The sequence below is a fragment of the Rhinatrema bivittatum genome, chromosome 8, assembly GCF_901001135.1.
Source record: "Rhinatrema bivittatum chromosome 8, aRhiBiv1.1, whole genome shotgun sequence".
In the NCBI taxonomy this organism is placed as follows: Eukaryota; Metazoa; Chordata; class Amphibia; order Gymnophiona; family Rhinatrematidae; genus Rhinatrema; species Rhinatrema bivittatum.
Genome location: NC_042622.1, coordinates 273,057,878 through 273,084,735, shown reverse-complemented (window position 1 = coordinate 273,084,735; position 26,858 = coordinate 273,057,878). Strand labels below are relative to the sequence as shown.

The window sequence follows — 26,858 nt, the reverse complement described above, 5'->3', positions numbered from 1 at the left end:
AAGTAAGTGATTGCCCAGTATCACAATTCACAGAATGACTTTCAGCCATGTAGCGTGTGCTTTGAGGGAAATCTATATGCAAAATATGTAGACCAGGAGTCTGCCGACAACAGCTTTCTCAGTCTTGTCAGCTTTCTGGTCCTGTCTGAAGTCGCTCACTGTTGCTCAAGACTCCTAAATGGTCCTGCTTTTCATGCTAACCAACATGTGAACACTAATGCATACACACATTTCTGGAATATCAATTGCTGTTTTCATAACCTGTCTGGATGCCTTGAGGGGCAGAGTTTAGAAGGACTGACTTGAATAGGTATGACTGTGTGATTTTTATGATTGTAAGTGAATGCATTTCCTCCCTGTTGCAGACCGCTGGAAGGAAAAGTCCTGAACCTTGTAGCAAGCCAGAGAAAATCCTAAAGAAGGGAACCTATGACAAGGTAAAGACTAAGACAGGAGGAGCCAGGCTATACAGGTTATAACACTCTAGCACCAGAAGGGGGTGAGTGATAAGAGTAAGCCCTTTAGCACCAGGGGAGCTTTCATATATTTACTGATAATGTTAAGTGGAAGTAGATATTAGTTGATGTGAGCCTTCAGCATTGCCAGATCATTGAAATGTCTGCACTCTTCTTAGGCGTACACAGATGAGCTGGTGGAACTGCACAGACGATTAATGGCACTCCGAGAACGCAATGTGTTACAGCAGGTAGAATGCATTTTCTTCTTCTTTTTTTTTTGTTTTGTTGACCTTTCCTCCTGCTCATTTGGGCTTCCAGCTCTGAGAACTGGTTTCTGCTGGGCTACAGCGCCATGAGCCTTTACTCGGTGCTACCCTGGTGTAGTGTCACGTTTTTTTTAACCCTCTTTTTCTAGCATGTAGATAGATGGACTCAGGACCAATGGGTTTATGCTCCCCTGCCAGCAGATGGAGATGGAGCAAGCTGATATCACATTATATATAACTCTGCAGTGACCCTAACCTGCCAGTATTCTCTGTCTCCAGCAGATGGTGGATGTGCATCTCCCTATGGGGATTGCTTCAAGCTTTTTGGAAGGAGAATTTTCAAATCTAAATTCAGGGGAAAAAAAACCCCCGCTCTCCTGCAGTGATAGCAAAAGGTCCCGCCCCCAGCTGAGAATTCCTGAGGTGATTTCCATGGTCCCTGTGCCTTGGTCGGTAGCTGGGTTTCCTGGGGTGGACTTAGCTGCTAGTTCAGCTGAAAGGCAATGGGTGCAGGAGGCAGAGTGCAGATGCCTTCGCGCCCTGCAGCTGGAGACCTTCTCTGTACTTAGCCGGTAAGCGCTGAGCTCAGGTAAGGTTTAAAAAAGAAAAGAGAAGTTTTACTTTTGAAACAGAGGGGTTTCAGGACTTCCTCCGATCTCCATGCTTGGCGCACCGTCCCAGCAATCGCTCCCGCTCCCATTGGGGTTGGGGACCTGGGCAGCCTGGTGGGGTGAGTGGCCCCTAGTGGGCTAGGCCTCACAGTTGAGCTTTTTTTCTTGCACACCGCATGGTAGGCTGTGGCGGCATTTTTCGCACACTCCTTTGCATCCTCTGCTGCCCTCTACAGACTGTTGGAGTGCGCAGTGCATTGGCTTTGCGCATGTGTTGTGCGCTCAGTTTTGGGTGCGCCTTTTGCACGTACAAGTTTTAGACTGTTCGCAATCTTAGCTAAGCACACAAGTTGTGCGTGCGCCTTACTGCGCTTCCTCCTGTGGCGCTTATTTTTTATGAGCATAGCTTTTTTGAACACGAGCCGTTCAAATGCACGATTACTGGTGATGGTGCTGGTAAACAAGAAGGCTAAAAACTTCCTATTTGTGTTGCTTGTTGTATTAGGGCTTCTCAGCCTGACCTGCTTATAACCTGTCAGAGCTGCTCAGGGAGAGTTGACTTTCTTGGATTTTGCTAAGCTAGGTGCCTCCCATTCTGATATTGGGTTGGTCATGGCCTTGACTTGGAGGGATGCCAGACCTCTCTCCTCCCTTGACTGACTCCTCTGCAGGAGAGGGCAGTTCTGTGGTACTAGCTGCAGTTCTTTCTGGGCTTGTTCTGGGTCCAGCTGCTTTTTCTTGGGTGGAATTTTTTTCAAGGCTTACAAGCTTTTCTTCAGGCACAGTCGTCCGCTTCCCCCATGCCTGTCCAGTTGGACCCTCAGCCAGTGGCTCCTCCCTCTTCCAGTCCTATGCTTAAGCGCCAAAGCTTGCCTCGGCTCCCTGCAGATGTTCCCAACAGGAATCTGGATGGCACTGATGAGGATGATCCTGATTCCCTGGAAGATGGGGAAATTTCCTCCAGGACTGGAACCGTATCAAACCATGTTAGTTCTTTCATAGAGATGAACCTCTGTCTCTGGTTCGAATGCCATGTTGGAGCTGGTTTCCTTATGTAAAGTCTCTTGAGTTTTCCCAGTGATGGTTGCCATCGAGGAATTGATTGATCTAGAATGGGACACTCCAGAGGCAAATTTCAAAGGGAGTCAGACATTGGAAGGCCTGTTGCACCCCCTGGAACTGGCTGTGAGAGAGCATTTGCGTTTCCCAAAGTAGATGCTCTGGTACGTGCCGTGACTAAGTGGATGACTATTCCCTTAGTGGAAGGAACGGCCTTGAAGGATGTACATGATAGAAGGATTGAGGCTATTCTTAAGCAAGCCTTTAAGGCAGTGGTTATGACTTTACAGATTGCTTCCTTTTGTGCCCTAGTGGCGTGTTCTTGACTGCTTCTCTCAGGAGGTTGAGTCTGCACTAACCACATTCTCTAGCAACAAATTCCCGAGCTTAATTGCGCATTGTGTGAGAATTTTCTCCGATTAGTTTTAAATGTGCTACTTGCTAACTTCATGGAGTGCCCCCTAGTCCTTCTATTATTCAAAAGTGTAAATAACCGATTCACATCTACCCGTTCTAGACCTCTCATGATTTTAAACAACTCTATCATATCCCCCCTCAGCCGTCTCTTCTCCAAGCTGAAAAGTCCTAACCTCTTTAGTCTTTCCTCATAGGGGAGTTGTTCCATTTCCCTTATCATTTTGGTTGCCCTTCTCTGTACCTTCTCCATCGCAATTATATCTTTTTTGAGATGCGGCGACCAGAATTGTACACAGTATTCAAGGTGCGGTCTCACCATGGAGCGATACAGAGGCATTATGACATTTTCCGTTTTATTCACCATTCCCTTTCTAATAATTCCCAACAATCTGTTTGCTTTTTTGACTGCCGCAGCACACTGAGCTGACGATTTTAAAGTATTATCCACTATGATGCCTAGATCTTTTTCCTGGGTAGTAGCTCCTAATATGGAACCTAACATCATGTAACTACAGCAAGGGTTATTTTTCCCTATATGCATCACCTTGCACTTATCCACATTAAATTTCATCTGCCATTTGGATGCCCAATCTTCCAGTCTCACAAGGTCCTCCTGTAATGTATCACAATCTGCTTGTGATCCTTGAAAAGGGACGCTGAAAAGCCATTGCCTACTCCAGGTTAGGGCTCAGGCAGTGTCACGAGCGGAGGTTATTTTGTTGTCTCCCATTGATATCTGCTGAGCTGCGATGTGGTCCTCCTTACACACTTTTTTTCCAGGTTTTATTATCTGGATGTGCAGGCCTGGGAGGATGCAGCCTTTGCACTTGCATTGACTGGACCATGTCAGCCTCCCACCCTGTTGGGGAGTAGCTTTGGTACATCCCATTGGTCCTGTTTCCATCTGTCTACACGCTAGGAAATGGAGAAATCACTTACCTGATAGTTTTGTTTTCCTTAGTGTAGACAGATGGACTCCGCTTCCTGCCCTCGGCTGCCGCTTGAGTGTCAGTCTTCCTGTGGAACTCTGGGTTCCCAGGGATTACTGGTAAGGGTTCATCCAGTCCCTAGCTTGGGGTACCTAGAGTTTTACGTGAGTTCAGTGTTTCATGTTGGTTGAGTACAGTTCTGGCTACCTGTTTTTAATCATTTTAATCAGGTTTTTTGCTAATCTGTTCAGTTGCTTTTGAAGGAAATACTGGCAGGCTGGGGGTCACTGCAGGGTTATATTTACTGTGACGTCGGCTTTCTCAGTCTCCATCTGCTGGCAGGGGAGCATAAACCCACTGGTTCAGAGTCCATCTGTCTACCCTAAGGAAAATGAAAGTATCGGGCAAGTAACTTCTCCATTGCTTGCTTTGTAGCCCAATCATTACAGAGATGGTCTTTGGTATGAGGCCAAAACCTGTGCCTTGAGTCTACTTAAAAGGTGTCCTAATGCAAGCACTGCCTCTGAACTAGCTGACAGGCTTGGGAATCAAACCCAGATCTCTGGTATGTATATAGGTGGAATACAGGTTAACATGGAAGCATAGTGGTTGTACGAGTCGGTGCCCAATGAACTGATTTTATCCGAAAACAAACTTGTCATGGTTTTTTTTTTATATATAAAATGTCCTTGGGCAAAATGACGTTTTCTTATCCTGCTCCAGGTGAAGTAGGTTCATTCCCCCTGCCTTTTTCTGTGGTTGCTTCCGTGCTGTGCAGCTCCAGTAAAAGTCGGTATTCTGTCTTCAGCAAATGGCAGGATGTACATTTTTGGTGCAGCAGGAAATTGTCTCCTAGATTTGGCTTTATTTTCTGCCTGGTGGGTTATGTAGAGTTGTGTTTTTCCAGCTCTATGGGCCAAACTGTTGGCTTTCATCACTAGTTCAGCGAGCCCTTCCATGAGCCTCCTAGCAGCCCCAGAGGTAGAGTTGAGAGGGTGAGATATCTGTTTATACCTTTTGAAGGATAAAGGAGAGAAAATTTTCACCCTCCCTGCCTCTCTAATTTTTCTCTTAAAATTAATAAATGCTTAAGTGTGCTGAGCAGCTTTCATTCGGGCCAATACAGTAAAGTGCGCTCTGGTGGAGTGCACTGTTAGCCCACGTTTGGCCGCACGTTTTCGACGCGCTATTTTTTTACCTCTTATACAGTAAGGGGTAATAGCGCGTCGAAAACGCACAGCCAACCCCCCCCCCCCCTCCCGGAAACTAATAGCGCCCGCCACATGCAAATGCATATTGATGGGACTATTAGTTATTCCCGCGCGATCCAGAAAGCAAAATGTGCTGCCAAGCCTCACATTTTAATTTCGTCCGGCACTGGGAAAGTGTATAGAAAAGCAGTAAAAACTGCTTTTCTGAACACCCCAAAAATAAAAAATTAAAAATCGGCCTGCGGGTTGGAAGACGGACGCTCAGTTTAGTCTGCGTCCTTTTCTGAACCTGTGGCTGTCAGCGGGTTCGAGAACCGACACCGGTAAATTGAGCGTCGGCTGTCAAACCCGCTGACAGCTGCCGTTTCTGTCAAAAAACAGGCGCTAGGGGCGCTCTAGTGTCCCTAGTGCCTTCTTTTACCTAGGCCCTCCTTTTACCTAGGCCCTCATTAGCATATATATATTTTTTTTTTTACACTGAATAGTGCACTAGGAGAGTGGCCTGGGCGCTCGCCGGCTCTCCCACGGGTTTTTCTGTATTGGCCCGATTGACAATTGCTGATTTAATCCTCTGGAAAGGGGTAAGTTCCCCCCCCCCCCTCCCTGGGACTGGGGGTTGTAATTTCAGGGTGTTTGAGATCCTCTCCCTCCTGTAGTCTGGGGTGTATTTTTTTAAACTACGGGTGATGTCTAGAGAACATGGTTGGTGCTATTCAGCTTGTGAGCCGGTGCTGTAGCAGCATTGCTGGCCTATCCTGTTCAGTTTGTCAGACTAAATTTTACAGGAGGACACCTCAAAAACAAAAACCTATTTTGGCCGGCACCGATGATGAGTCCTTGGTGTTAGCCTTAAGCACTGCAACAGTTTTTCTCAATTTATCTCAGCTTTGGCCATTTCAGCGGGAATGGCTGCTATTTTGAAGTCCAGAATTTCTTTTTGCTGCCATCTTGTAAGGAATTTTAATCTTAAATGGTTTGTCTCGGGTGGGCAAGCTAAAGTTGCGGGCCAAACCCATCCCAGTGACAGGCCTTTTCTGGCCCTCCTGCCAAGTCCATTTGCCCATTTGTCTCCAGCCCACTGCCGCCTGTTATTGCAGGCCTTTGTTGATAACATCGAGCTGGGTGTCAGCGGCTAGCGGTGACGTTCTCCTCTCAGCGGCAAATCTAGCATAGGCAGAGCAGCGCAGCCCTGCCAAAATCCACAGCATGACCAGCGGGATTTTGACGAGAAGCATTGCAGCTCCACCAGAGTTGAGGAGGAGCATCGCAGCCTGCCAGAGTCGGGAAAGAGGAGCAGCAGCTTGGCAGCTGGGCCTTATGTTAGGAAGAGCAGCATGGCATGGCTCTCTCTCAAGGTCAGTTGGGTCCCCCATGGCTCAAAATATTCTGTAGGCTGCGTGGGCTGAATACAGAGACTGCTGCAGCTTCAAGCGGAGAGAAAAGTGAGTGAAAGAAGGTGTGGTTGGATGGGTGGCTGAGAGCATGCATGTGTGGGGGTAGGTGAGAGAGAGCATGAGCGCCTGTGTTTATGCAACAACAACCCCCCCCCCCCCCCCCCCCCCCCCCCAAATTCATCGCTGCCTGCTAATTCATGACAATCTCGGGGCATCTGGAAATTCAGTTCCCTGGTATTGAGTGGGGAATATTTTAAATCCTTATTTCCTTGCTTGTGGATAGATGGATCCAGGACCATTGGGTTATGTACCAGCACGTGGAGACTGAGCAAGCTGACATCACAGTATATAAAGTCCTGCTGTGACATCAGCCTGCCAGGATTCTGTCTCCAGTAGATGGACGTGCATGTCCCTGCTGAAGATTGCTTCAAAATTTAGAGGAGATTTAATAGGAGCTTTGAGTTGCCCTGCTCTCCTGCGGTGATGCCTAATGGTCCCTCCCTCAGTTGAGAATTCCTGAGGTGGTTTTCAGTGGTCCCTCAGATGAGTGCCTTGGTCCGGTGGCTGGATATTCACCTGGCATGGACTTAGCTGATCATACAGCTTAAAGGCAGTGGGTGCAGGAAGCCGAGCACGGCGGTGATGGTATAGGCCCTCTCCTCCCTGCAGATGGAGACAATCTCTGTACTCGGCTGGGAAAGGCTGAGCTCAGGTAAGTTAGAGAAAAAAAAAGTCAGACAGACTAGAGGGGTTGTTGTAGGACTACCTCCAGTCTCAGTCTTTGGCGCACCGTTCCGACGTTCATTCCCGCTCCCGTGGGGATTAAGGGACCCTGGACAAGGCTGGCAGTGTAGGCTAGGCCCTGTGGTTTGTAAGCCACAGCAGCATTTTCGCATGCGCTTTCTGCACGTTCAGCTGCCTTCTGCAGGACCGTCGGTATCTGCAAGTGCGTCCGGCTGTGTGTCTGAATTATGCGCCCAGTTTCTTCTGGGCGCATTGCCTGTGCATACATTCTGGAACATATTGGTTGTGCACTCAGAACTGGCATGGTGACAGTGTGCTTAGTTTTTTTGTGCATAGCCTTGGGATGCCTACATTTTGTGCCCCTAAATTTTTTAGCGTGACTTCACCTGGATGCACATCTTAGTTGCCTGTTAAGCATACTGACAAACTAATGGTGCCTGTGGCTAAGAAACCTTAGCGCTTTTCCCTCTGTGCTGGCTGTCATGTTCTGGCATCTCAGCCTGGAGTGCCCTCTAACTTGTGCTGACGCTTGTTAGAGGCTCAAGGAGAATTAGTTCCTGATTTTACTAAGCCTGGTTTTTCCCTGCCTGATGATGGCTGGTTAAGGACATAAGAACATAAGAAAATGCCATACTGGGTCAGACCAAGGGTCCATCAAACCCAGCATCCTGTTTCCAACAGTGGCCAATCCAGGCCATAAGAACCTGGCAAGTACCCAAAAACTAAGTCCATGTTACCACTGCTAATGGCAGTGGCTATTCTCTAAGTCAACTTAATAGCAGGAGGGGTGCCTGACTTTGGAACTCCCTTGACTGGTTCCTCAGCAGGGGACTGCAGCTCAGTAGGCGCTGCACAAGTGCCTTCTGAAATTGGAATGGATTCTTCTGCCTTTTCTTAGGTAGAATTTTTTTCAATCCTTTCTTCAGGTGCAGTTCTCAGCCCTGTCCAATCCTGTCAGATTCTCAGGTGGTGGCCTCTCCCTCTTCCGGTACTACTGTTAAGTGCCAAAGTGCACCTCAATTGACTGCAGGTACTCCCGATAGGAATCCTGATGGCACTGATGATGAGGCAGATCCTGACTCTGGAGGATGGGGAAATTCCTTCGGGTCTGGAACCGTATAGGACTATGTTGCAGTTCTTTCACAGAGATGAACTGCCTGCCTTGAATTCCCAGATGTTGAAGACGCTGGGAGTACCTGGGGCAGATTCCATGTCTGAGCCAAAGAAAAATCCCATTTTGGTTTCTTTGCATAAAGCCTCTTGGAGTTTTTTTTTCCTGTTATGGACACCCCGGAGGCAAATTTCAGAGGGGGCCAGAACTTGGAAGGCTTGTACCCCCTGGATCCAGTGGTGCGAGAGCATCTGCATTTTCAGAAAATGGATGCGCTTGTCTGTGCTGTCTCTAAATGGACAAATCCCTGTGTAGGGAGGAGCAGCCTTGAAGAATGTGCATGATAGGAGGATTGAGGCCATCCTTAAGCAAGCATTTGAAGCAGTGGCAGTGACCTTGCAGATAGCTTCTTGTTGTTCCCTGGTGGCTTGCTTTTGTTTGCTTCTCTATCAGGAGGTTGATGACTCTGGTGTGGAGCCTGCAGCTGCCATTTCTGCAGATGCGGGCTGTGATTTGGTCTGCACCTTGGCCAGAGGAGTGGCTTCAATAATAGCGGCCAGGAGTCTGTTATGGCTGAAAAATTGGTCTGCCGATGAGGACTCCAAAGCTAATCTTAAGAAATTGCCTTTTAAAGGCTCGCTCTTATTTGGGAGCGAGTTGGAGAAACTGGCGAGTAAGCGGGGTGAATCACTGGTTCATCTGTTGCCAGAGAATAAGAAGCAGTTTCCATGCCCCTTTGGTATGAGAGGTTCTCTAGGGTTCCAAGGGGTTTTGTCCCTAGAGGGGTGACCTTTCAGAGGACTCTCCTCTCGGTAGGTTTGTCCTTTCATCCCAGACAGCGTAAGTGGGGCATGGGCTTAGGTAGTGGAACCTACCGAGCCTCCCAATGAAGGTGTGCCGACCCACCCCAGGAACAGGAGACAGGGGGATATCTCTGCCTTAACAGAGGTGGGTAAAAATCATATCTGATCAGTGGGTCCTGGAGGCGATACGAGAAGGATATGTGCTGGAGTTTCGCAGTCTTCCTCGGGATGTGTTCATAATGTCTCCCTGCCACTTACCGCAGAAGAAGCAGGCAGTGGCGTGAACTCTGTCAAGGCTCCTCGGTCTGAGGGCTGTGGTTCCAGTACCCCCATCTCAAGACAATACGGGTCAATATTCTATTTATTTTGTTGTGCTCAAGAAGGAGGGCTCCTTTTGCCCCATCCTGGATCTCAAAGGGGTCAACAGTCATTTGCGGGTGACTCATTTTCACATGGAAACTTTGCGTTCAGAGATGATGGCCGTTTAGGCGGGAAATTCTCACCACCTTGGATCTGTCAGAGACATACCTCCATATTCCCATCTGATTGGAATACCAATGTTCTCTGCATTTTGCAGTATTGGGGTGCCTTTTGGTCTGGCCACCATTCCCAGAACTTTTTCCAAGATTATGGTGGTGGCGGCAGCAGAGTTGAGAGAGGATGGAATTCTGGTACACCCATATTTGGATGACTGGCTGATTTGGGCCAAGTCTCCAGAAAAGAGCTGCATGGTGACCCGAAAGCTGATCTGTTATAGGAGCTTGGTTAGGTGGTGAACCTAGCCAAGAGCAGTCTTCAGCCATCTCAGTCATTGGAGTATCTGGGTATTCTGTTTGACACAAAGCAGGGCAAGGTTTTCCTGCCAGAAGCTCGTATTCAGAAATTAACACAGATGTCTCTTGATGAATACTATATGCCAGACGATGTGGTCCTATCTGCACGTACTTTGGTGGCAACCCTGTAAGTGGTGCTGTGGCGAGAGCGCATATGCATTCTCAGCGCTCCCTCCACTCTCGTTGGAACCCGCAGTTTCTGAACTATTCGATTTGGCTCCACTGGCCGATGGAAGTCTGCTCTCACCTCCAGTGGTGGTTGCCAAGTGGCTCATCTGAGAAAGGGAGTTTCCCTGACGTTGCTGGACTGGTTGGTACTCACGACAGATGTGAGCCTTCAGGGTTGAGGAGCTAGTTGTCAGAACTAACTGCGCAACGGCGCTGGAAAACAGAAGATTCTCTCTGGAACATCAGTCGACTGGAAGCCCGGGCAGCTTGGTTGGCATGCTTGCAGTTCAGTGGCAGGCTGCAGGGTCATGCAGTCCAGATAATGTCGGACAGCGCAACTACTGTGGTTTACATCAATCAGCAGGGAGGAACCAAGAGCTAGCACGTGTCGCAGGAAATAGATCAATTTATAGAATGGGCGGAAGTACATCTTCAGGAGATCTCAGCTTTGCACATTGCAGGAAAAGACAATGTAAAAGCAAGCTTTCTCAGCAGGGAGAGTCTGGACCCAGGAGAATGGGTATTGTCGGATAAGGCATTTCAGCTGATAGTGGATCGCTGGGGCCTTCTGTTTCTAGACCTGCTGGTGACTTCTCGCAATGTAAAGGTACCTAGATTCTTCAGTCACAGGAGCGATCTGAAGTCCTTGGGTATCAATGCTCTCATGCAGGTCTGGCTGGATGACATGTAGCTTTATGCCTTTCCCCTGTGGCCCATAGTTGGGCAGAATGGTTTGGAGTGTCGAGTCTGAGGGATGGTGCTTTTGGTGGTGGCCCAGGAGACCATGGTATGCAGATCTGCGAAGGCTCCTGGTAGACATCTCCCCCCGCGCCTTCCGGTGCACAGGAATCTGTTGCAGCATGGACCTGTCCTTCAAAAAGATTTGACTGTTTTATCTTACAGTATGGCCCTTGAAGACTCGCTTGCTGAAGCATGGATATTCTACTGCAGTGATTGCCACCTTGCTACCATCACAAAAATTCTTCACTTCCTTAGCCTATGTGTGGGTTTGGCGTGTGTCTGAGGCTTGATGTGAAGATCGAGGAGTACTTCCTTTTTCAGTTTTTGGAATTTTTGCAGGATGGGTTGAATAAAGGGTTGGCCCTTAATTCCTTGAAGGTACAGGTAGCAACTCTTGCCTGTTTCAGGGGCTAGGTGAATAGTGAATCCTTATCGGCTCATCCAGATGTGGCCCATTTCTTAAGTGGAGGGAAACATCCTCGTCCTCCCTTGCGGTTATCGGTACCCTTGTGGAGTCTTAATATGGTGTTGGATTTCTTGGTGGGTCCTGTGTTTCAGCCTTTGCATAGCCTTTCCTTGCGGTTACTGACCTTGAAAACAGTATTTCTGGTGGTGATTTGTTCTACATGTCAAGTTTCTGAGCTGCAGGCCTTGTCTTGCCAGGAACCGTTCCTTTGGATGACTTCAGGAACAGCTGTGACTGTTCCTTCATTCTTGCCTAAAGTGGTTTCGGATTTTCACTTGCCGTCCTTCAATAAGGAAAGAGATGTGGAAGAATATTGCCTGTTGCAACCCTTGGAGGTTGAGACGTGAGGTATCTGGAGGTTTCTAAACCTTTTCGAAAGACGGATTGCCTGTTTGTCCTTCATAGTGGAAGAAAACATGGTGCACCATCTTCACGAGCTACAATAGCTCGCTGGATTAAGGAGCTGGTCACGACCACATATATGTGGTGGCTGAAAAGCCTTGCCTAGTCAGGCTAGGGCTCATTCCGCTAGGGCTCATTCCGCTAGGGCTCAAGCAATGTCAAGGGTAGAGGTTAGATTGTTTCCGGTCGACATTTGCCGAGCTGTGACATGGTCCTTCTTAAATACCTTTTCCAGGCATCCGGGAGGATGCAGCTTTTGCACATGCCTCAGGGATCTGTACTTGGACCGGTGCTTTTCCAGATCATATATATATGATCTGGAAAAGAATACGACGAGTGAGGTTATCAAATTTGCGGATGACACAATTATTCAGAATTAGTTAAATCATAAGTGGACTGTGATACATTACAGGAGGACCTTGCAAGACTGGAAGATTGGGCACCCAAATGGCAGATGAAATTTAATGTGGACAAGTGCAAGGTGATGCATATAGGGAAAAAATAACCCATGCTGTAGTTACATGATGTTAGGTTCCATAATAGGAGCTACCACCCAGGAAAAAGATCTAGGCATCATAGTGGATAATACATTGAAATTGTAGGTTCAGTGTGCTGCAGCAGTCAAAAAAGCAAGCAGAATGTTAGGAATTATTAGGAAGGGAATGGTTAATAGAACGGAAAATGTCATAATGCCTCTATCGCTTCTTGGTGAGACAACACCTTGAATACTGTGTACAATTCTGGTCGCTGCATCTCAAAAAAGATATATTTGCGATGGAGAAGGTACAGAGAAGGGCAACCAAAATAAAGGGGCTGGAACAGCTCCCCTATGAGGAAAGGCTGAAGAGGTTAGGGCTGTTCAGCTAGGAGAAGAGACGGCTGAGGGGGGATATGATAGAGGTCTTTAAGATCATGAGATGTCTTGAAAGAGTAGATGTGAATCTGTTATTTACACTTTCGAATAATAGAAGGACTAGGGGACATTCCATGAAGTTAGCATGGGGCACATTTAAGATTAATCGGAGAAAATTCTTTTTCACTCAATGCACAATACAGCTCTGGAATTTGTTGCCAGAGGATGTGGTTAGTGCAGTTAGTGTAGCTGGGTTCAAAAAAGGTTTGGATAAGTTCTTGGAGGAGAAGTCCATTAACGGCTATTAATCAAGTTTACTTAGGGAATAGCCACTGCTATTAATTGCATCAGTAGCATGGGATCTTCTTAGTGTTTGGGTAATTGCCAGGTTCTTATGGCCTGGATTGGCCACTGTTGGAAACAGGATGCTGGGCTTGATGGACCCTTGGTCTGACCCAGCATGGCAATTTCTTATGTTCTAATGTTGTCTGGACTGTGGGCAACCTCCCACCCTATTTGGGAGCAGCTTGGGAACATCCCACTGGTCCTGAATCCATCTATCCATATGCTAGGAAATGAGAAATTACTACTTACCTGATAACTTCCTTTTCCTTAAAGTGGATAAATGGCTTCAGCTTCCTGCCGTTGGCTGCTGGATGATTGTGTGATGTGTCCTCCTGTATGGTTACATCTTCCAGGAGATTACTGCTAAGTGTTCATCCAGTCCCTAGACTAGTATGCATATGTTCTTGCCCGAGTTCAGTGTTTCTTGTTGGTTGAGTACAGAGAATGCTGGCAAGCTGATGTCACAGTACATATAGTCCTGCTGTGACATCAGCTTGCTCAGTTTCCATCTGCTGGTAGAGGTGCATAACCCACTTGTCCTGAATCCATCTATCCACCTTATCAGGTAAGTAGTAATTTCTCATTGGTTTTAATTATTGGGTATTTGTGTCTGTTTTGAAATATATTTTGAAAATATTTGATCTATTCGTTAACTGTTTTGAATTATTCTCTTTATTGGTATGGTTGCTGCTTTGGTCCTCTCACTGTGGGGTATATTTGCTACTGAATCCCTCCACTCATGGAGTTCCAAGAGGACCCCGGCCCCCAGTTCCAGTGAGCACCAGTAATATGGCTCTGTTTCAAAATGTTTGCCCACCCCTGATAAATGTGACATTAATTCAGGTAAAATAAGGTCCATGTTCATGTAAAGAAAGCAGAACATATACACCTTTCTTGAGGTTGAGAATACATTTTATTGTAGCTGCAGAAGCATACAATGGTTTATATGGTAGACATTGTTTTAAATTTCTGGTTTAACAGAGCAAAGTACTGTTGTCACAAAAGTTATGAAAACCCACAAATTTAGCTGTTAACTTGCACTCGTCAAATGCAATGCCAATTAAATTACCCCACCTAAAGTAGTAAGGCCATTTTTTCACCCTTTGCTGCAGTAGTTGCTCTTCTGGAGAATCAGGAATCCTCTTGTCAAGATGGAGTGCAGCCAGCTGTACCGCTGGCAGGTAAATGACAGGTTAATGCTATAGTTTCGAAACAAAATTCAGATACCTCTGTAAGTTATTCAGGCAGGGACAGTCAGAGATGGATGGGCTTGCCAGGGTTAAGGGAAGTTCTCCACAGTTAATGTAGCAAAGCTGAGCATCGTGAAAAGACTCAGATGCCAGATTTATGGTTATGAAGCTTACGTGAACGGCAGCTATGGGATAGAAAGAGTCGGTCTAAAGTCAGACTTTTCTTGCTACAGAACTTCATGCATATGTGTAGGGTCCGAATATTGATCTTGATTGGATGTTGCAATCCATTGGCATAGGATTGGTGGATTTCTGATGTGACTTGAGGTGCATTAGAAAATGTCTCTTGAGCATTGCTTGCTTCATGGCTTAGCAGTTCGTGTTCAGCAGAAATATAAAGTGAAGACAGATGCTGATATGAAGAACAATGGCAGCTTCTACTTTGTCCAGTTCTCTGTCATCAAAACTGCAGGACCATCATGTGACTGGAACTCCATCTTTGGTGTTGCTTAGTTTTGCACTTTAGTTCAGACTCTGTTGCTAAGGTTTGGTTCAATTTCACAATCTCTTTAGAGTCACTGGCTTACCCCTACAGTCTTCTCCTACTCTGCACGCTTGGGACGCTCCATTTCTGACTCAAGATAATATTGTCTTGCAGGTGTTGCTACCTAGTTTTGGTGATTTTTTTTTTTTCTCCCAGGTGGCACATGCAACAGCAAAGTGGCCCAGGTTTTCTTCAGTTTTAGTCTCTTTTGCAAAGATGAAATATCCTTCCTTTAAAGGAAAATAATTTTTGGTAGTGATCTAGACAAGCTGGTCGAGGCTTGGTGAATTTTATTCTCTGGCAAGCCTTTAAAGACGAGAGGCCATGGTTAATTTAGGGATTCCAGGAAGTATAGACCAGGGAAGCAGTCATCTTCCCAGTTCAGGTTTAAAGGATGAAATTGGTCCTTTCGGGGAGCCAAAAAGTCCAGAAGGGGGGAGAGTCACTTGGTTCTGTGGGGATCTCCCATTCTTCACAATGAAAGCTGGCAGGACCTGTCCTTGCAGATACCTGTGGGTGGTTGTCTTCAGCTTTTTTACCAGACATGAACCCACATACCTTCTGATAAGTGGGTTTCGAATGCGAGTCAAACAGCTATGCCCTAGAACTTGCTATTCCAGTTTCTGATGCCTTTATGGTTTCTCCTGTCAGAAAGGTGGTAGTTCAGGCTACTATCAAAAAGAAAAGTTTTTTGTTTTAACTCTTGAAAGCAGTGGGTCTAGTTTTACTTGAAGCCTATCACAGTCAGTATTGCATTTACTTTGTGGTTCAAATAAAGCACGGATCCTTCAGGCCCAATCTTGACTTCAAGGGAGTGACTGATCTTTGCATCTCCCGTTTTTCATAGAAACATGCCAGCAGAAAAATACTATAATGACCTATCTAGTCTGTCCATCCACACCAACTAATTGAGCTTTACAATCCCTACCACCTCCTCAGAGGTTCCCTGTGTTTAACCTTGGAGGAGAAGTCCATTACCTGCTATTAAGTTCACTTAGAGAATAGCCACTGCCATTAGCAATGGTTACATGGAATAGACTTAGTTTTTGGGTACTTGCCAGGTTCTTATGGCCTGGATTGGCCACTGTTGGAAACAGGATGCTGGGCTTGATGGACCCTTGGTCTGACCCAGTATGGCATTTTCTTATGTTCTTATGTTCTTAACCCATGCTTTCTTCAATTCAGATACTGTTCTTGTTTCTACCACGTCTAAAGGGAGGCTGTTCTGTGCATCAATTATCCTCTTTGTAAAGAAATATGTTCTTAGTTTAGTCCTCCAACTTCCCCCCACCTACCCCCTCATTCTAGAGTCTCCTTTCAATGAAAGGTCTGTCTCCTGTGCATGGAAACCTTTGATATATTTAAATATCTCTATCAAATCTCCCCTGTTTTGCCTTTCTTCTAGGTATACATGTTTAGATCTGTGTCTATCCCCATATGTGTTAGAATGAAGACCTCTGACCATTTTAGTAGCCATTCTCTGGACCAACTCCAACCAGTTTATATCCTTTATGAAGGTGCAGTCTCCATAACGGAACCTAATATGGAACCTAATATGGAACCTAACAATGTTAGGTTCCATATTAGGAACCTAACAATGTTAGGTTCCATATTAGGAGCTACCACCCAGGAAAAAGATCTAGACATCATAGTGGATAATACTTTAAAATCGTCGGGTCAGTGTGCTGCAGCAGTCAAAAAAGCAATCAGTATGTTAAGAATTATTAGGAAGGGAATGGTTAATAGAACGGAAAATGTCATAATGCCTCTGTATCGCTCCATGGTGAGGCCACACCTTGAATACTGTGTACAATTAAGAATGAAAACCACTGATCATTTTAGTAGCTACCCTCTGGACAGATTCCAGCTGGTTTATATCCTTTTGAAGATGTGGTCTCCAGAATTGTACATACTATTCCAAATGCGGTCTCACCAAGTACCTATACAGGGGCAATGTTGCCTCCTTTTCTGCTGACCGTTCCTCTCCCTATGTAGCTATGTATCTTTCTGGGTTTTGTCATTGTCTTATCCACCTGTTTGGCCCCAGGTCCCCAGATCCCATTCTTTTGTGCTTGTAAGAATTTCACCTCCCATACTGTACCTCTCCCTTGGGTTTTTACAGCCTAAATGCATTACTCCGCCCTTCTTTAGAATTAATTCTTAACTGCCAAACTCTGGACCATTCCTCAAGCTTTGCTAGATCCCTTCTCATGTTTTCCAAGATCCTTCCCTTCAGCAGGTTCTCTATTCAAACCTCTTAAAAGAGCTTCTCTAAATGATCTGTACGTAGTCTACTGGTAGACTGTGTTCTACCAGATGGATCTCAGTTGTAAGCTTTGTTGTGTAGAGATCTTTCTTGTTTTTCCCTCAGGTTGTGTTTCTCTTCATCTAGTCCCTTTCTTTTAACTGAAAGTGTTCTTAGTTTCACTTAAACCAATCAATTTCTCTCAGTATTCTCGCAGGAGCATTTCATGGAATAAATAGAACTCACCAGTTGTTGGATGTCCACGTGATTATTAGATCTTTGGAAGTTACCAATTTGTTCCAGAAATTTAAAATTGTATTGTTTACAGGTCATGTAAAGGTGAAGCAGCTTACAAGGCTTCTTTGGGCTAGGTGGATTAAAGAAACAGTTGCTTCAGCTTGCCTGTTTAAAGGCCATCAGGCAGAAGTCCTTCGGGCTCTCTCAACAAGAACTCAAGTATCTTCCTGCATAGAGTTGACATCTTTCCCCAGTAGATATTTTCAAAGTGTCCACCTGGTCATGTTTGTGCACATTCAATAAGCATTACAGACTAGATGTACATGCAGGACAGGATGCTTTTGGAGCTGCTGTTCTCAAGTCTGCCTTAAGTTCTTTCCTCCCAGATTAATTGAGCTTGGATACTTTGCACTTGTCTGTACTGGTGTGTAACAAGATAGGGAAGGAGAAATGTAACTTATTTGTTGATTTGTATATATTTGGATTTTTATATACCGTTGTTTGGTGCTAGCCTTCACAACGGTTTACAGGTAACATAAAAACATAAGATTAGTCAGTAAGATAGGAACAGGTAACTTACTGAAATAACATTCTTAATACATTGAACTGTAGAAAGATAATACATAATAACATGAGAAAGTCAAGCTTAAGATTAAACATGTTAGATAATTGAACGAATTAACAGGAGGGTACTTAGAACATAAGATTAAACGGAGTTGAGGATTAGTTAGTCAGGTGGTTAATTATTAGTTCAATTTATGCTTATAAGAGGGTGGTCATGGGCAGCAGAGTGATTTGATGAAGTGGGTGATGGAGTTGTGGATGCAGCTTATCCAATGCCATCTCTATATGTTTGTTCGAATAGCCATGTTGAGGAGTTTTCTGAAAAGTTTGTTTTGTGTCCACAGGTTCGGGCAAGCTAATGAAATTGCTCTCTCCCATACTGTAGTAAGTCTGGCTGATGCGACTGGGGGTATTGATAACAAGGCCTTATTCGCTGATCTCATGTTACGTTCTGGTGTGTGGATACGGATTACTGCATTTAGCCATTCGATTTCCTTGCCGTATATTGTTTTGTGTAGTATGGAGAGAACTTTTAACTCGATCCTTTTGTTAATGGGTAACCAGTGCAGTGCTTTTAGGAGAGGTGTGATGTGGTCCATTTTTTTAAGACCTGTTAGAATTCTGGCTGCTGCATTTTGGAGTGGTCATGTAGTGGATTTGGGTAGGCCTAATAGTAAAGAGTTACAGTAATCAAAACTCTTAAAAATTAAAGATTGTAGTATGGTTCTGAAGTCTTGTTTTAGGAGTGGTTTTAAGCATTTGAGTATTAGTAGTTTGAAGCCTTCTTTTATTTTCATAGAAATGTGTTTTCTAAAGTTCAGTTCTGGATCTATCCATATACCAAGGTCCTTCACTTTATCACCTAGTTTAATAATTGAATTGTTGATTTGAGTGGAATTATTTGGATTGATTATTGATTTTCTTTCGAGTAGAATATATTTGGTTTTATCCATGTTAAGACAGAGTCTTAGGTGAGTTAGTAGTTGGTTTATGGCATTCAGATACATGTCAGTGAGTTTGGGTGCTTTTTCTACTGAGTCTGTGATTGGAATGATTAATTGAATGTCGTCTGCATACATAAAGTAGGTGATGCCGAGACCAGAGAGTAGTTAGCATAGCGGGAGAAGGTATATGTTAAAAAGGGTAGCTGATAAGGTTGATCCTTGTGGGTCACCAGTTTCTAGTGAAATTGTTGCAGATTTGGAGTTGTTAATGTTAACCTGGAACGATCTGTTGTGAAAAAATGAGGTGAACTAGTTCAAAGTTGTACTAGTGAGACCTATTTCGGATAGTCTAAATATAAGACTTGTGATTGACTGTGTCAAATGCTGCAGATAAGTCGAGTAAGATGAGAAGAACCTTTCAGAGTTGTTGGATAGGGTGAGAAGTAGTCTCCATGCTGAAGTGTTTCCGGAATCCATGTTGCGTTGGGTAGAGAATATTGTTCCTGTCTAAGGGGTCATTAAGTTGTTTGAGAACTACTTTTTCGGTTAGTTCAGTGAGAAAGGATAGGTTAGAGATGGGGCGGTAGTTATTTAGGTCTGCTGGATCTAGATTCTTTTTTTTAATGATGGGTTTAATTATGGCCATTTTTAGGATGTCTGGTAGTACTCCTCCTCCTAGAGATTTATTGATGATATTTGTGATATGGTGTCTAATCTGAAGTCGGCGAAACAATGTGACAAGGCGATAGCTAAAGCCAGAAGAATACTGGGCTGCATAGAGAGGAATATCGAGTAAGAAAATTGGAAGTGATTATCCCCTTGTACAGGTCCTTGGTGAGACCTCACCTGGAGTATTGTGTTCAGTTCTGGAGACAGTATCTCCGAAGAGACAGAGACAAGATGGAGGCGGTCCAGAGAAGGGCGACCAAAAATGTGGAAGGTCTTCATCAAATGACTTATGAGGAGAGATTGAAGAATCTAAATATGTACACCCTGGAGGAAAGGAGGAGCAGAGGTGATATGATACAGACTTTCAGATACTTGAAAGGTTTTAATGATCCAAAGACAACGACAAACCTTTTCCGTAGGAAAAAAATCAGCAGAACCAGGGGTCACGATTTGAAGCTCCAGGGAGGAAGATTCAGAACCAATGTCAGGAAGTATTTCTTCACGGAGAGGGTGGTGGATGCCTGGAATGCCCTTCCGGAGGAAGTGGTGAAGACCAGAACTGTGAAGGACTTCAAAGGGGCATGGGATAAACACTGTGGATCCATAAAATCAAGAGGCCGTCAATAAAGAGTGGGTGGCTCGCCAGAATGACGGCTACTGCCTGGAGATAATACCCTTATTCAATAAACATACACATGGTTACTGTGACTCCAACTTCGCTCTAAGCTACAACAGCAAGAGGAAATGCGGAAAAAAGGATTCGCACTCACAAAGCGGGGAGTAGCTGGCTTGTTACGGCGGTTACTACCCCAAACCAAATAAGCCTGATACTTCACTTTCAATGCATTTCCAGCATAGCTCTCTGCTTTAACGGCAGGGGAGAAGAAAAACTGATACTTCACGCATATCCAGCATAGCTCCCTGCTTCAACGGCAGGGGAGAAGAAAAACAACCAATAAGGGCTGAATAACATAGTCTGGGTAAAACAAATAAGCATGGGTGTAGCTTGCTTATTGTGGCGGTTACTTCCCCTACTACCCCTAACTAATCAAGCTTGATATTTCACTTGGATGCAGCTCCATCACTTCTCTCTACATTAATGGTGGGGGTGGAAGGGAAATAGAACCAAAGAGCTAAGAGAAACAGATAAGTATGAGAAAAAATGTGTGAAGCTTGCTGGGCAGACTGGATGGGCCGTTTGGTCTTCTTCTGCCGTCATTTCTATGTTTCTATGTGATGACTGGTGAAATGGTCTGTGTTATTTCTTTTAAGGTGCTTGCTGGGATCTTGTCAAGTTCGTGATTAGCTGGATTTAAGGACTTGATGAGGCTTTCAATTTCGATTGTTGAAACAGTTTCAAATGTTGTCCATGGTGTTACGTCTCTGCTGATTAAGTTAACTTATTGTTGAGGGGTTTTGTTTAACTTTTCGGTTATTTTGTTAATTTTATTTTTGAAAAATTTAGTCAGGTCTTGGCTCAGATTGTTGTTTGTGTTGGTTGTGGGGTTATCAGCTATTAGATTATTCACAATATTGAATAGTGTTTTTGGATTGTGTGAAAACATTTGATTTTTTTTTTGCTGTAGACTCGTTTTGATTTAACATTTTTATAGTATGCTAAATAGATGTGATAGTTTGCTAATGTTAAGGGGCTTTTTTTTTTTTTTTTTGCGCCATGCTTTTTCTTTTCTTCTCAGTATGTGTTTGGTATCTCTCAGTTGTTTGTTGTACCATGGATAGGAGTTCTAGTGTTGTCCATTCATTTAGGTTTTTCAGGGTTAATAGAATTAGCGACTTCGGACGTGATTTGGAGCCAAGATTGAGAGGCATTGTTGATATTTGAAAGGTCAATATTAGATGTGCTTCAAGTTCTTGTTGTAGTGTATCTATAGGGAATGGTGGTCTATATTTGAAGCTGGGAGTGTTAGGTTCATCTGGCCTGTTTTTAGTATCAAGAGTAGTCAGGCAGTGAAGTAGATAGTGATCGGACCATGGTACTGGGAGCAGAATATTTTTGGGTTGTTGAGAAAGCGATTATTAGTAAAAACTAAGTCGAGGGTGTGACCTGATTTATGGGTTGGGTCATTTTCAATCAGTGAGAGTTTGGCTTGTGTGGGATGGAGGGATCTCGTGTGAAGGGTGAAGTCTCCTAGGATAATTGCGGGTTTCCTCAATGTTGATGTTGAGAGAGAGAATTCAATGAGAGCAGAAATATTGTTTTCCAGGAGGGCAGTAGACTAGGTAGATTTGTAGCTCGGATGAGCCGAACAGAGCTACTTCATACTGTAGAGGGAGTGTGTGTGGAATTAATTTCATAGCAAATTTTTTTTTATTATTAGTATTAGTCCGCCTCCTCAATGTGCTGCCCTGGGTATGGAGAAGATATATAGGTCATTGGACATTTGGTTTGTTAGTGTCAGTTTTTTTAAACCAGGTTTTGGTGATTACAATAAAGTCTGGTTTTTGGTCATGCAATATATCTGAGATTAGCGCAAATTTTTTTGTTAACGGTTGAGTGTTAATGAGTAGAAATAGAAGAATCATGTTTTTTACATTGTCTTTGGTATATTTACTAGGTTTCTTTTCCTGATGTGTTGTGGCTTGATGGTTGATGGGCTATTCTTTAGTTGGTTTGGGGAGGTCATGTTGTGGGATCCTTGAATATCCCTTATGGAGTGTGAGACAACTAAGATCTGATTAATGGTTCTGAGACTGGAAGGGTCATCTGGTTTGTGGTGGTTCTGCTGTATTTCCCACCCAGTGCCCGACTAATTTGTTCTCGGTGAGAGGTGTCTGTTCCGATAGTGCTTTTAGGGGAGCACATATATTGACTCGTTATGTGGTGGTCTCTGATGTCGAAGCCTTGTTGTCGCCTGGGATTGCATTTAATTTCCTTTTCCTGGAATTCTGCTACACCAGTCCAGGACCCTCTTGGAAAGTTGGGCCTGTGCAATTTGTGTATCTCTTACAGAAATTGATCTTGTCTAGAGGACCACCCAAGGTTCACTTGTTGTTTTACCTTTTCTTGTTCCTTATTAACCAAAATAACTTTGGAAGATACTTTTTTGTTGTAGTTCATGTTCTACGGTTTATTTTTCAGTCAATTTTTTATCCTTTATGACTTTGGAATAATACTGGTTTTTGCTGGAGCTGCACCATGGTAATATCCAGTGGTGATGTCACAGAAAAAGATGTCCTCTGTTACTGTTAGTAGGGGGAGTAAATCCACATGTCTGGACTGGTTTAGCAGAATTCAAGGAAAGGAAATTATCAGGTAAGTTAAATTTGTCCATATGTTGTTTTTTTTTCCAATTTGCACAAAAATCTGTTTTCTGTTTTCCATCGAACTGTGAGTTGAAATTTCTGTGCAGCTGTAGCACATTGTGATATGAGTAGACATTGAGCTGTCTTACCATTGGTTAGAGCTTCATGATGCACTAATGGTGTCTCATTGTACATATTCTAGCTTCCAGAATATATTTATCTTCCTTCTCCCTATGCCCCCTCACCAACAGAAAAGAATTAATATAAAAGTGCTGCGGGCAAACTGTTGGGCACCTAGAAGGTATTGAAGCACATAGGTTTTGAGCGTAAGCTTGTGCAAAGTTTTGATTCATGTAGGGCAACTGAAATTGTCTGATATTCAGATTGGTTACTGGGGTGGAGGGGGTGCTGGTTAGAGCAGCAGGAAAGCCAGGGTTCAGATCTCTCACTGACACTTCTTGTGACCTTGGACAAGTCACGTCACCTTCCTCTGCTTCAAGTACAAGCAAACAGGCCAATGCAGTAAAATGCGCGGGAGAGCCGGCACTTCGAGGTGAGGGCCCGCAGTAATAGGGAGGCGCTAGGGACACTAGCACTTCCCTAGGCCTCCTTATTGGCAGAAGCGACGGCTGTCAGTGGGTCCGACAACCGACGCTTAATTTTACCGATGTCGGTTGTCGAACCCGCTGACAGCCACGGGTTCAGAAAACAGACTCCGGTAAAACTGGGCGTCTGTCTTCCAACTCGTGAGCCATGGGCTGATTTTTTTGGGGGGGCCTCCGACTTAATATCGCTATGATATTAAGTTGGAGGGTGCACAGAAAAGCATTTTTTTTCTGCTTTTCTGTGCACTTTCCCAGTGCCGACCGAAATTAACTTCTGCCTTTGGGCAGGCATTAATATCTGAAAGTAAAATGTGAGGCTTGGCTGCACATTTTACTTTCTGTATGGCGCGGGAATAACTAATAGGGCCATCAACATGCATTTGTATGTTGAGCACGCTATTAGTTTTTGGGGGGTTGGACACGTGTTTTCCTTGCACGATTTCCCCTTACTGTATAAGGGGTAATAATAGTGCGTAGAAAACACGTCCAGACGGGGGCTAACGGTGCGCTCGGCCGAGCGCAACGCTCTATATTGGCCTGTTAGATTGTAAGCCCTCTAGGAATAGGGAAAAACCAACAGTATCTGAATGGAATCCTCTCTGAAGTGTTTGACAAGCAGAATATGAACTAAAGGATTAAACCTAAATACTTGGTGCAGCAGTGAGCGAGAATGTTAGATATCAGGTGACACGGGAATGAATCAGTTGTGTACAGTGGCAGGGCCACACCTCTAAGCTGTTCCCCTTTGTCTGTGTTTAGCTGCCTAATTCTGCTTAAATACTGAGTTTTAGTATCCATCTGACTGGTGCCTCGCCACATCTGTGTGTGTTTGAGCTGTCTTGCTGTTGGCAGATTTTTGAGAATGTGGCTAAGTATTTTGGGTTGAGCAGTGGGGCGAGGAGGTAGATGGAGCACAACAGAGAGCCGAGTCAAAAAGCAGGGAGGAAGGGGTAATCTTCTGAAACTAATCAGTACATTTCATAATAAAACTGAAACAAGTGGCTTGTTTCCATAGCAAACATTATACCTCCTAAATGTTGTGGTCTGTGTTATGTTATTGATAGTTGTCCTTGTTCTTCCAGATTGTAAACCTCATTGAGGAAACGGGTCACTTTAATGTTACCAACACAACCTTTGACTTTGACCTTTTCTCCTTGGATGAAACGACCGTCCGTAAACTGCAGAGTTACCTGGAAGCGGTGGCAACATGACCCATGGCCTAAATGGAGTGTGTGTTTTTTTTGCTTTTGAGACCCAAAAATCCTGTGTCCAGGTATCGGGGAAACCAACCCATGGAACTAGGCCTTTTTTTCCCTCTCCTTCCTCCTTTTTTTTAAACTCCTAATTCACCCAAAAGACACTGCCTTAGAGAAGAGCTGTGCTCGGCGAATGCACACGTTCTTCATCGGCTTCAGAACAGTTCTCATCTTGCTCAAGTTAGTCTGTCTTCTCTTTTTATGTTCCCGCAAACCAAAACAGGAAGGTACGAGCAGAAGAGAGACTGAGTGATGCCAGAAGCGACTTTTGTTTTAAGAAGTGGCTTTCTGCGTTGGAGATCACTCCTCTTTTTACTGAGCTCTTTGTGCAGGGAGTTCTGGCGACACCTCTTGCTGACGGTAAGGGAGTCCAAGCAGCAGCGGTTTCCCCTCAACAAACCCGCTGGTTCTTTTTCTTTTTTCTGTGACCTGTAAGCAGAGTAGCTTTTTTTTTTTTTTTTTCTAGAGGGTGAAAAAATCAACCCCTCTCTTGAACGCATTTCAACTCCAGTTGCCAATCGGAAGAGAATGGAGACAGCACAGTGGCTTCCTGGTACAATATGATCTCTCGAGGGCACTCTTCCTCCTTCAGGGCGCTAAAGGCCTTATACTGCATGGCAGCAAAGTCTGGGACTGAGCTGCTAGTTGCCAGGAACCTTGAAGGTACCTCAAGAATCAGCTGGGGAATTGAATGGACTCCTTTGCCGTGCAAGCCCTAGCTCATCTTTTTATCCCCATCTGCTTTAAACTGTAATAGGACTATAAAACTGTAAGCTGTATATTTTATATATATATATTATATATATGTATGTACTGTTTTATGTATGAGAGAGGGCCTTGTTGGGCTGAAGACTCTGAGTGCAGGGGACATTTGTTTCATTTTTTTTAATGCTGTTGGGGGAGGGTAGAAAGGTGAGCAGTGATAGTCAAAGCATTTTTTTCTATGGGATGGGTTGCCTGTTATGGCTTTTATTCCTCAGTGTTTGAATACCTTTGCCAAAACCTGTCTTTTTTTTTTTTCCCCTGAATTTACCTGTTCTTAAATTTTCCCCTGTAGCCCCTATAATAGTGGCGATACACTAAGGGAAAGTAGAAAGCAGGTGATTGTTATATGTATACTGTATTTTAAAATAGTTTTAAGTGGACATACCTGAGAAACCTCATGAAAGGCGTAGGAAGAAGGGTACTGTCATTCTGCTCACTCTGGGGGTGAGGTATCTGTGCTTGCTCTTTGACTTCCTGGTAGTGTTTACTGTGTACATACTTTCATTTCATGACCTGATGGGAAAAGCCCCTATGAATCTCAAGCTGTGGGACATCTTGTGACATCAAACGTTCTTTATTGCTCAATGTCCATAGCAAGAAGGATCACAGCTTGGGGGACCCACCATAAACTATTTCTTGTAGTGCAAACAATTCCAATTTTTATTTTCTCCTCACATTCTTCAGTCTGTACTCTCTTGCTTTAAATGGGGAAGTGATCTGACCTGACCCCTCTGCCCCCACCACTTGAGGCTTGTAGAGGGACCGCAGACCAAGACACCACCTCTTACAATCATGAGGCCTTTATCCAGGATGCCTCCCCCACTTCTTCCTTGATGAAGATGCCTAATACCTGGGGCTATAAATTCGGGGCTCCCTCTCAAAGTTTGGCTTGAGCACAGGCACAAATCCAAACCTCCCTAGGATGTCGGACTGTGACCCCTGGCCAGGATAGTCTCCCAAAGCCTCATCTGGGAACATTCAACCTTCTTCTACCCAAGCTCGGATCATGACCCTGAACCTCCCACATAGCAGCCCATGGCCTTACTACATCGGTTCAAAGCAAAACCAGTGTCAGTATACAAGCTAAGGTCAGTGGGCAGGCACACACAGATGACCCAAAAGCATAATGTTTAGTGACTTACTTCACCAGTCAGATTTTAGCAAATACTTTCAAGTAGAGGTCAAGGAGCCACAAACACTAATATGTGCTCTTGTGGTTAACTGTTTTGAAAGCACTGTTTTATTTATAGCCTGCCACTACTGCAGTTTTTAAATATTGCTACTTCCTTTCTCAAATTCAGCTTTTTAAAAAAAAAAAAAAAAAAATCAAATTTGGCTTTATTTAAATATATAAAAATGAGAAAAATAGTTTTTGCCAAATTTGCTAGCATAGTGCTGCCAACGGGGGAAGATGGAAAACCTTGCTAAATGAAACACATACATGATTTTCTTTAGCTTCTGTGTTAATTCAGTTCCAAGTTTTGAACTGAAGAAAGTGTAAAAAAAAAATAAATATATATATATAAACAAATAAAAAAAAATACAAACACAAACTCATACAAACAAATTTTAAATTCTAGTATTCAAATGTCTTTTTCAGTGTTAAATTGATTGCTCTTTTGCTTCATCTTGGTGATGTGATAACAGTTGAGAATTTGCAGTACTTGTAGCAAAGAACTCACTTAAGCTGGGTTACATTAACCTGGATTTCTGTTCCATTTTGTTTGATCTGTCCCGACCTTGTAATACATGTGGTTGCATGTT

At 44.3% G+C, this 26,858-nt stretch overlaps 1 protein-coding gene across 2 annotated transcripts in view; it reads left to right on the top strand.

Annotated features, from left to right (window-relative positions):
• Positions 1-26,641, top strand: part of MLLT1 (MLLT1 super elongation complex subunit) — a 198,661-nt gene extending 172,020 nt beyond the window's left edge. For both annotated transcript variants that reach the window (XM_029610916.1, XM_029610915.1), the window contains exons 10-12: positions 366-437; positions 635-706; positions 24,156-26,641. In XM_029610916.1, the coding sequence (XP_029466776.1) occupies positions 366-437; positions 635-706; positions 24,156-24,284 (273 nt within the window). In that variant the 3' untranslated portion in view covers positions 24,285-26,641. The remainder of the gene's footprint in view (positions 1-365; positions 438-634; positions 707-24,155) is intronic.
• The last annotated feature ends 217 nt before the right edge of the window (positions 26,642-26,858 follow it).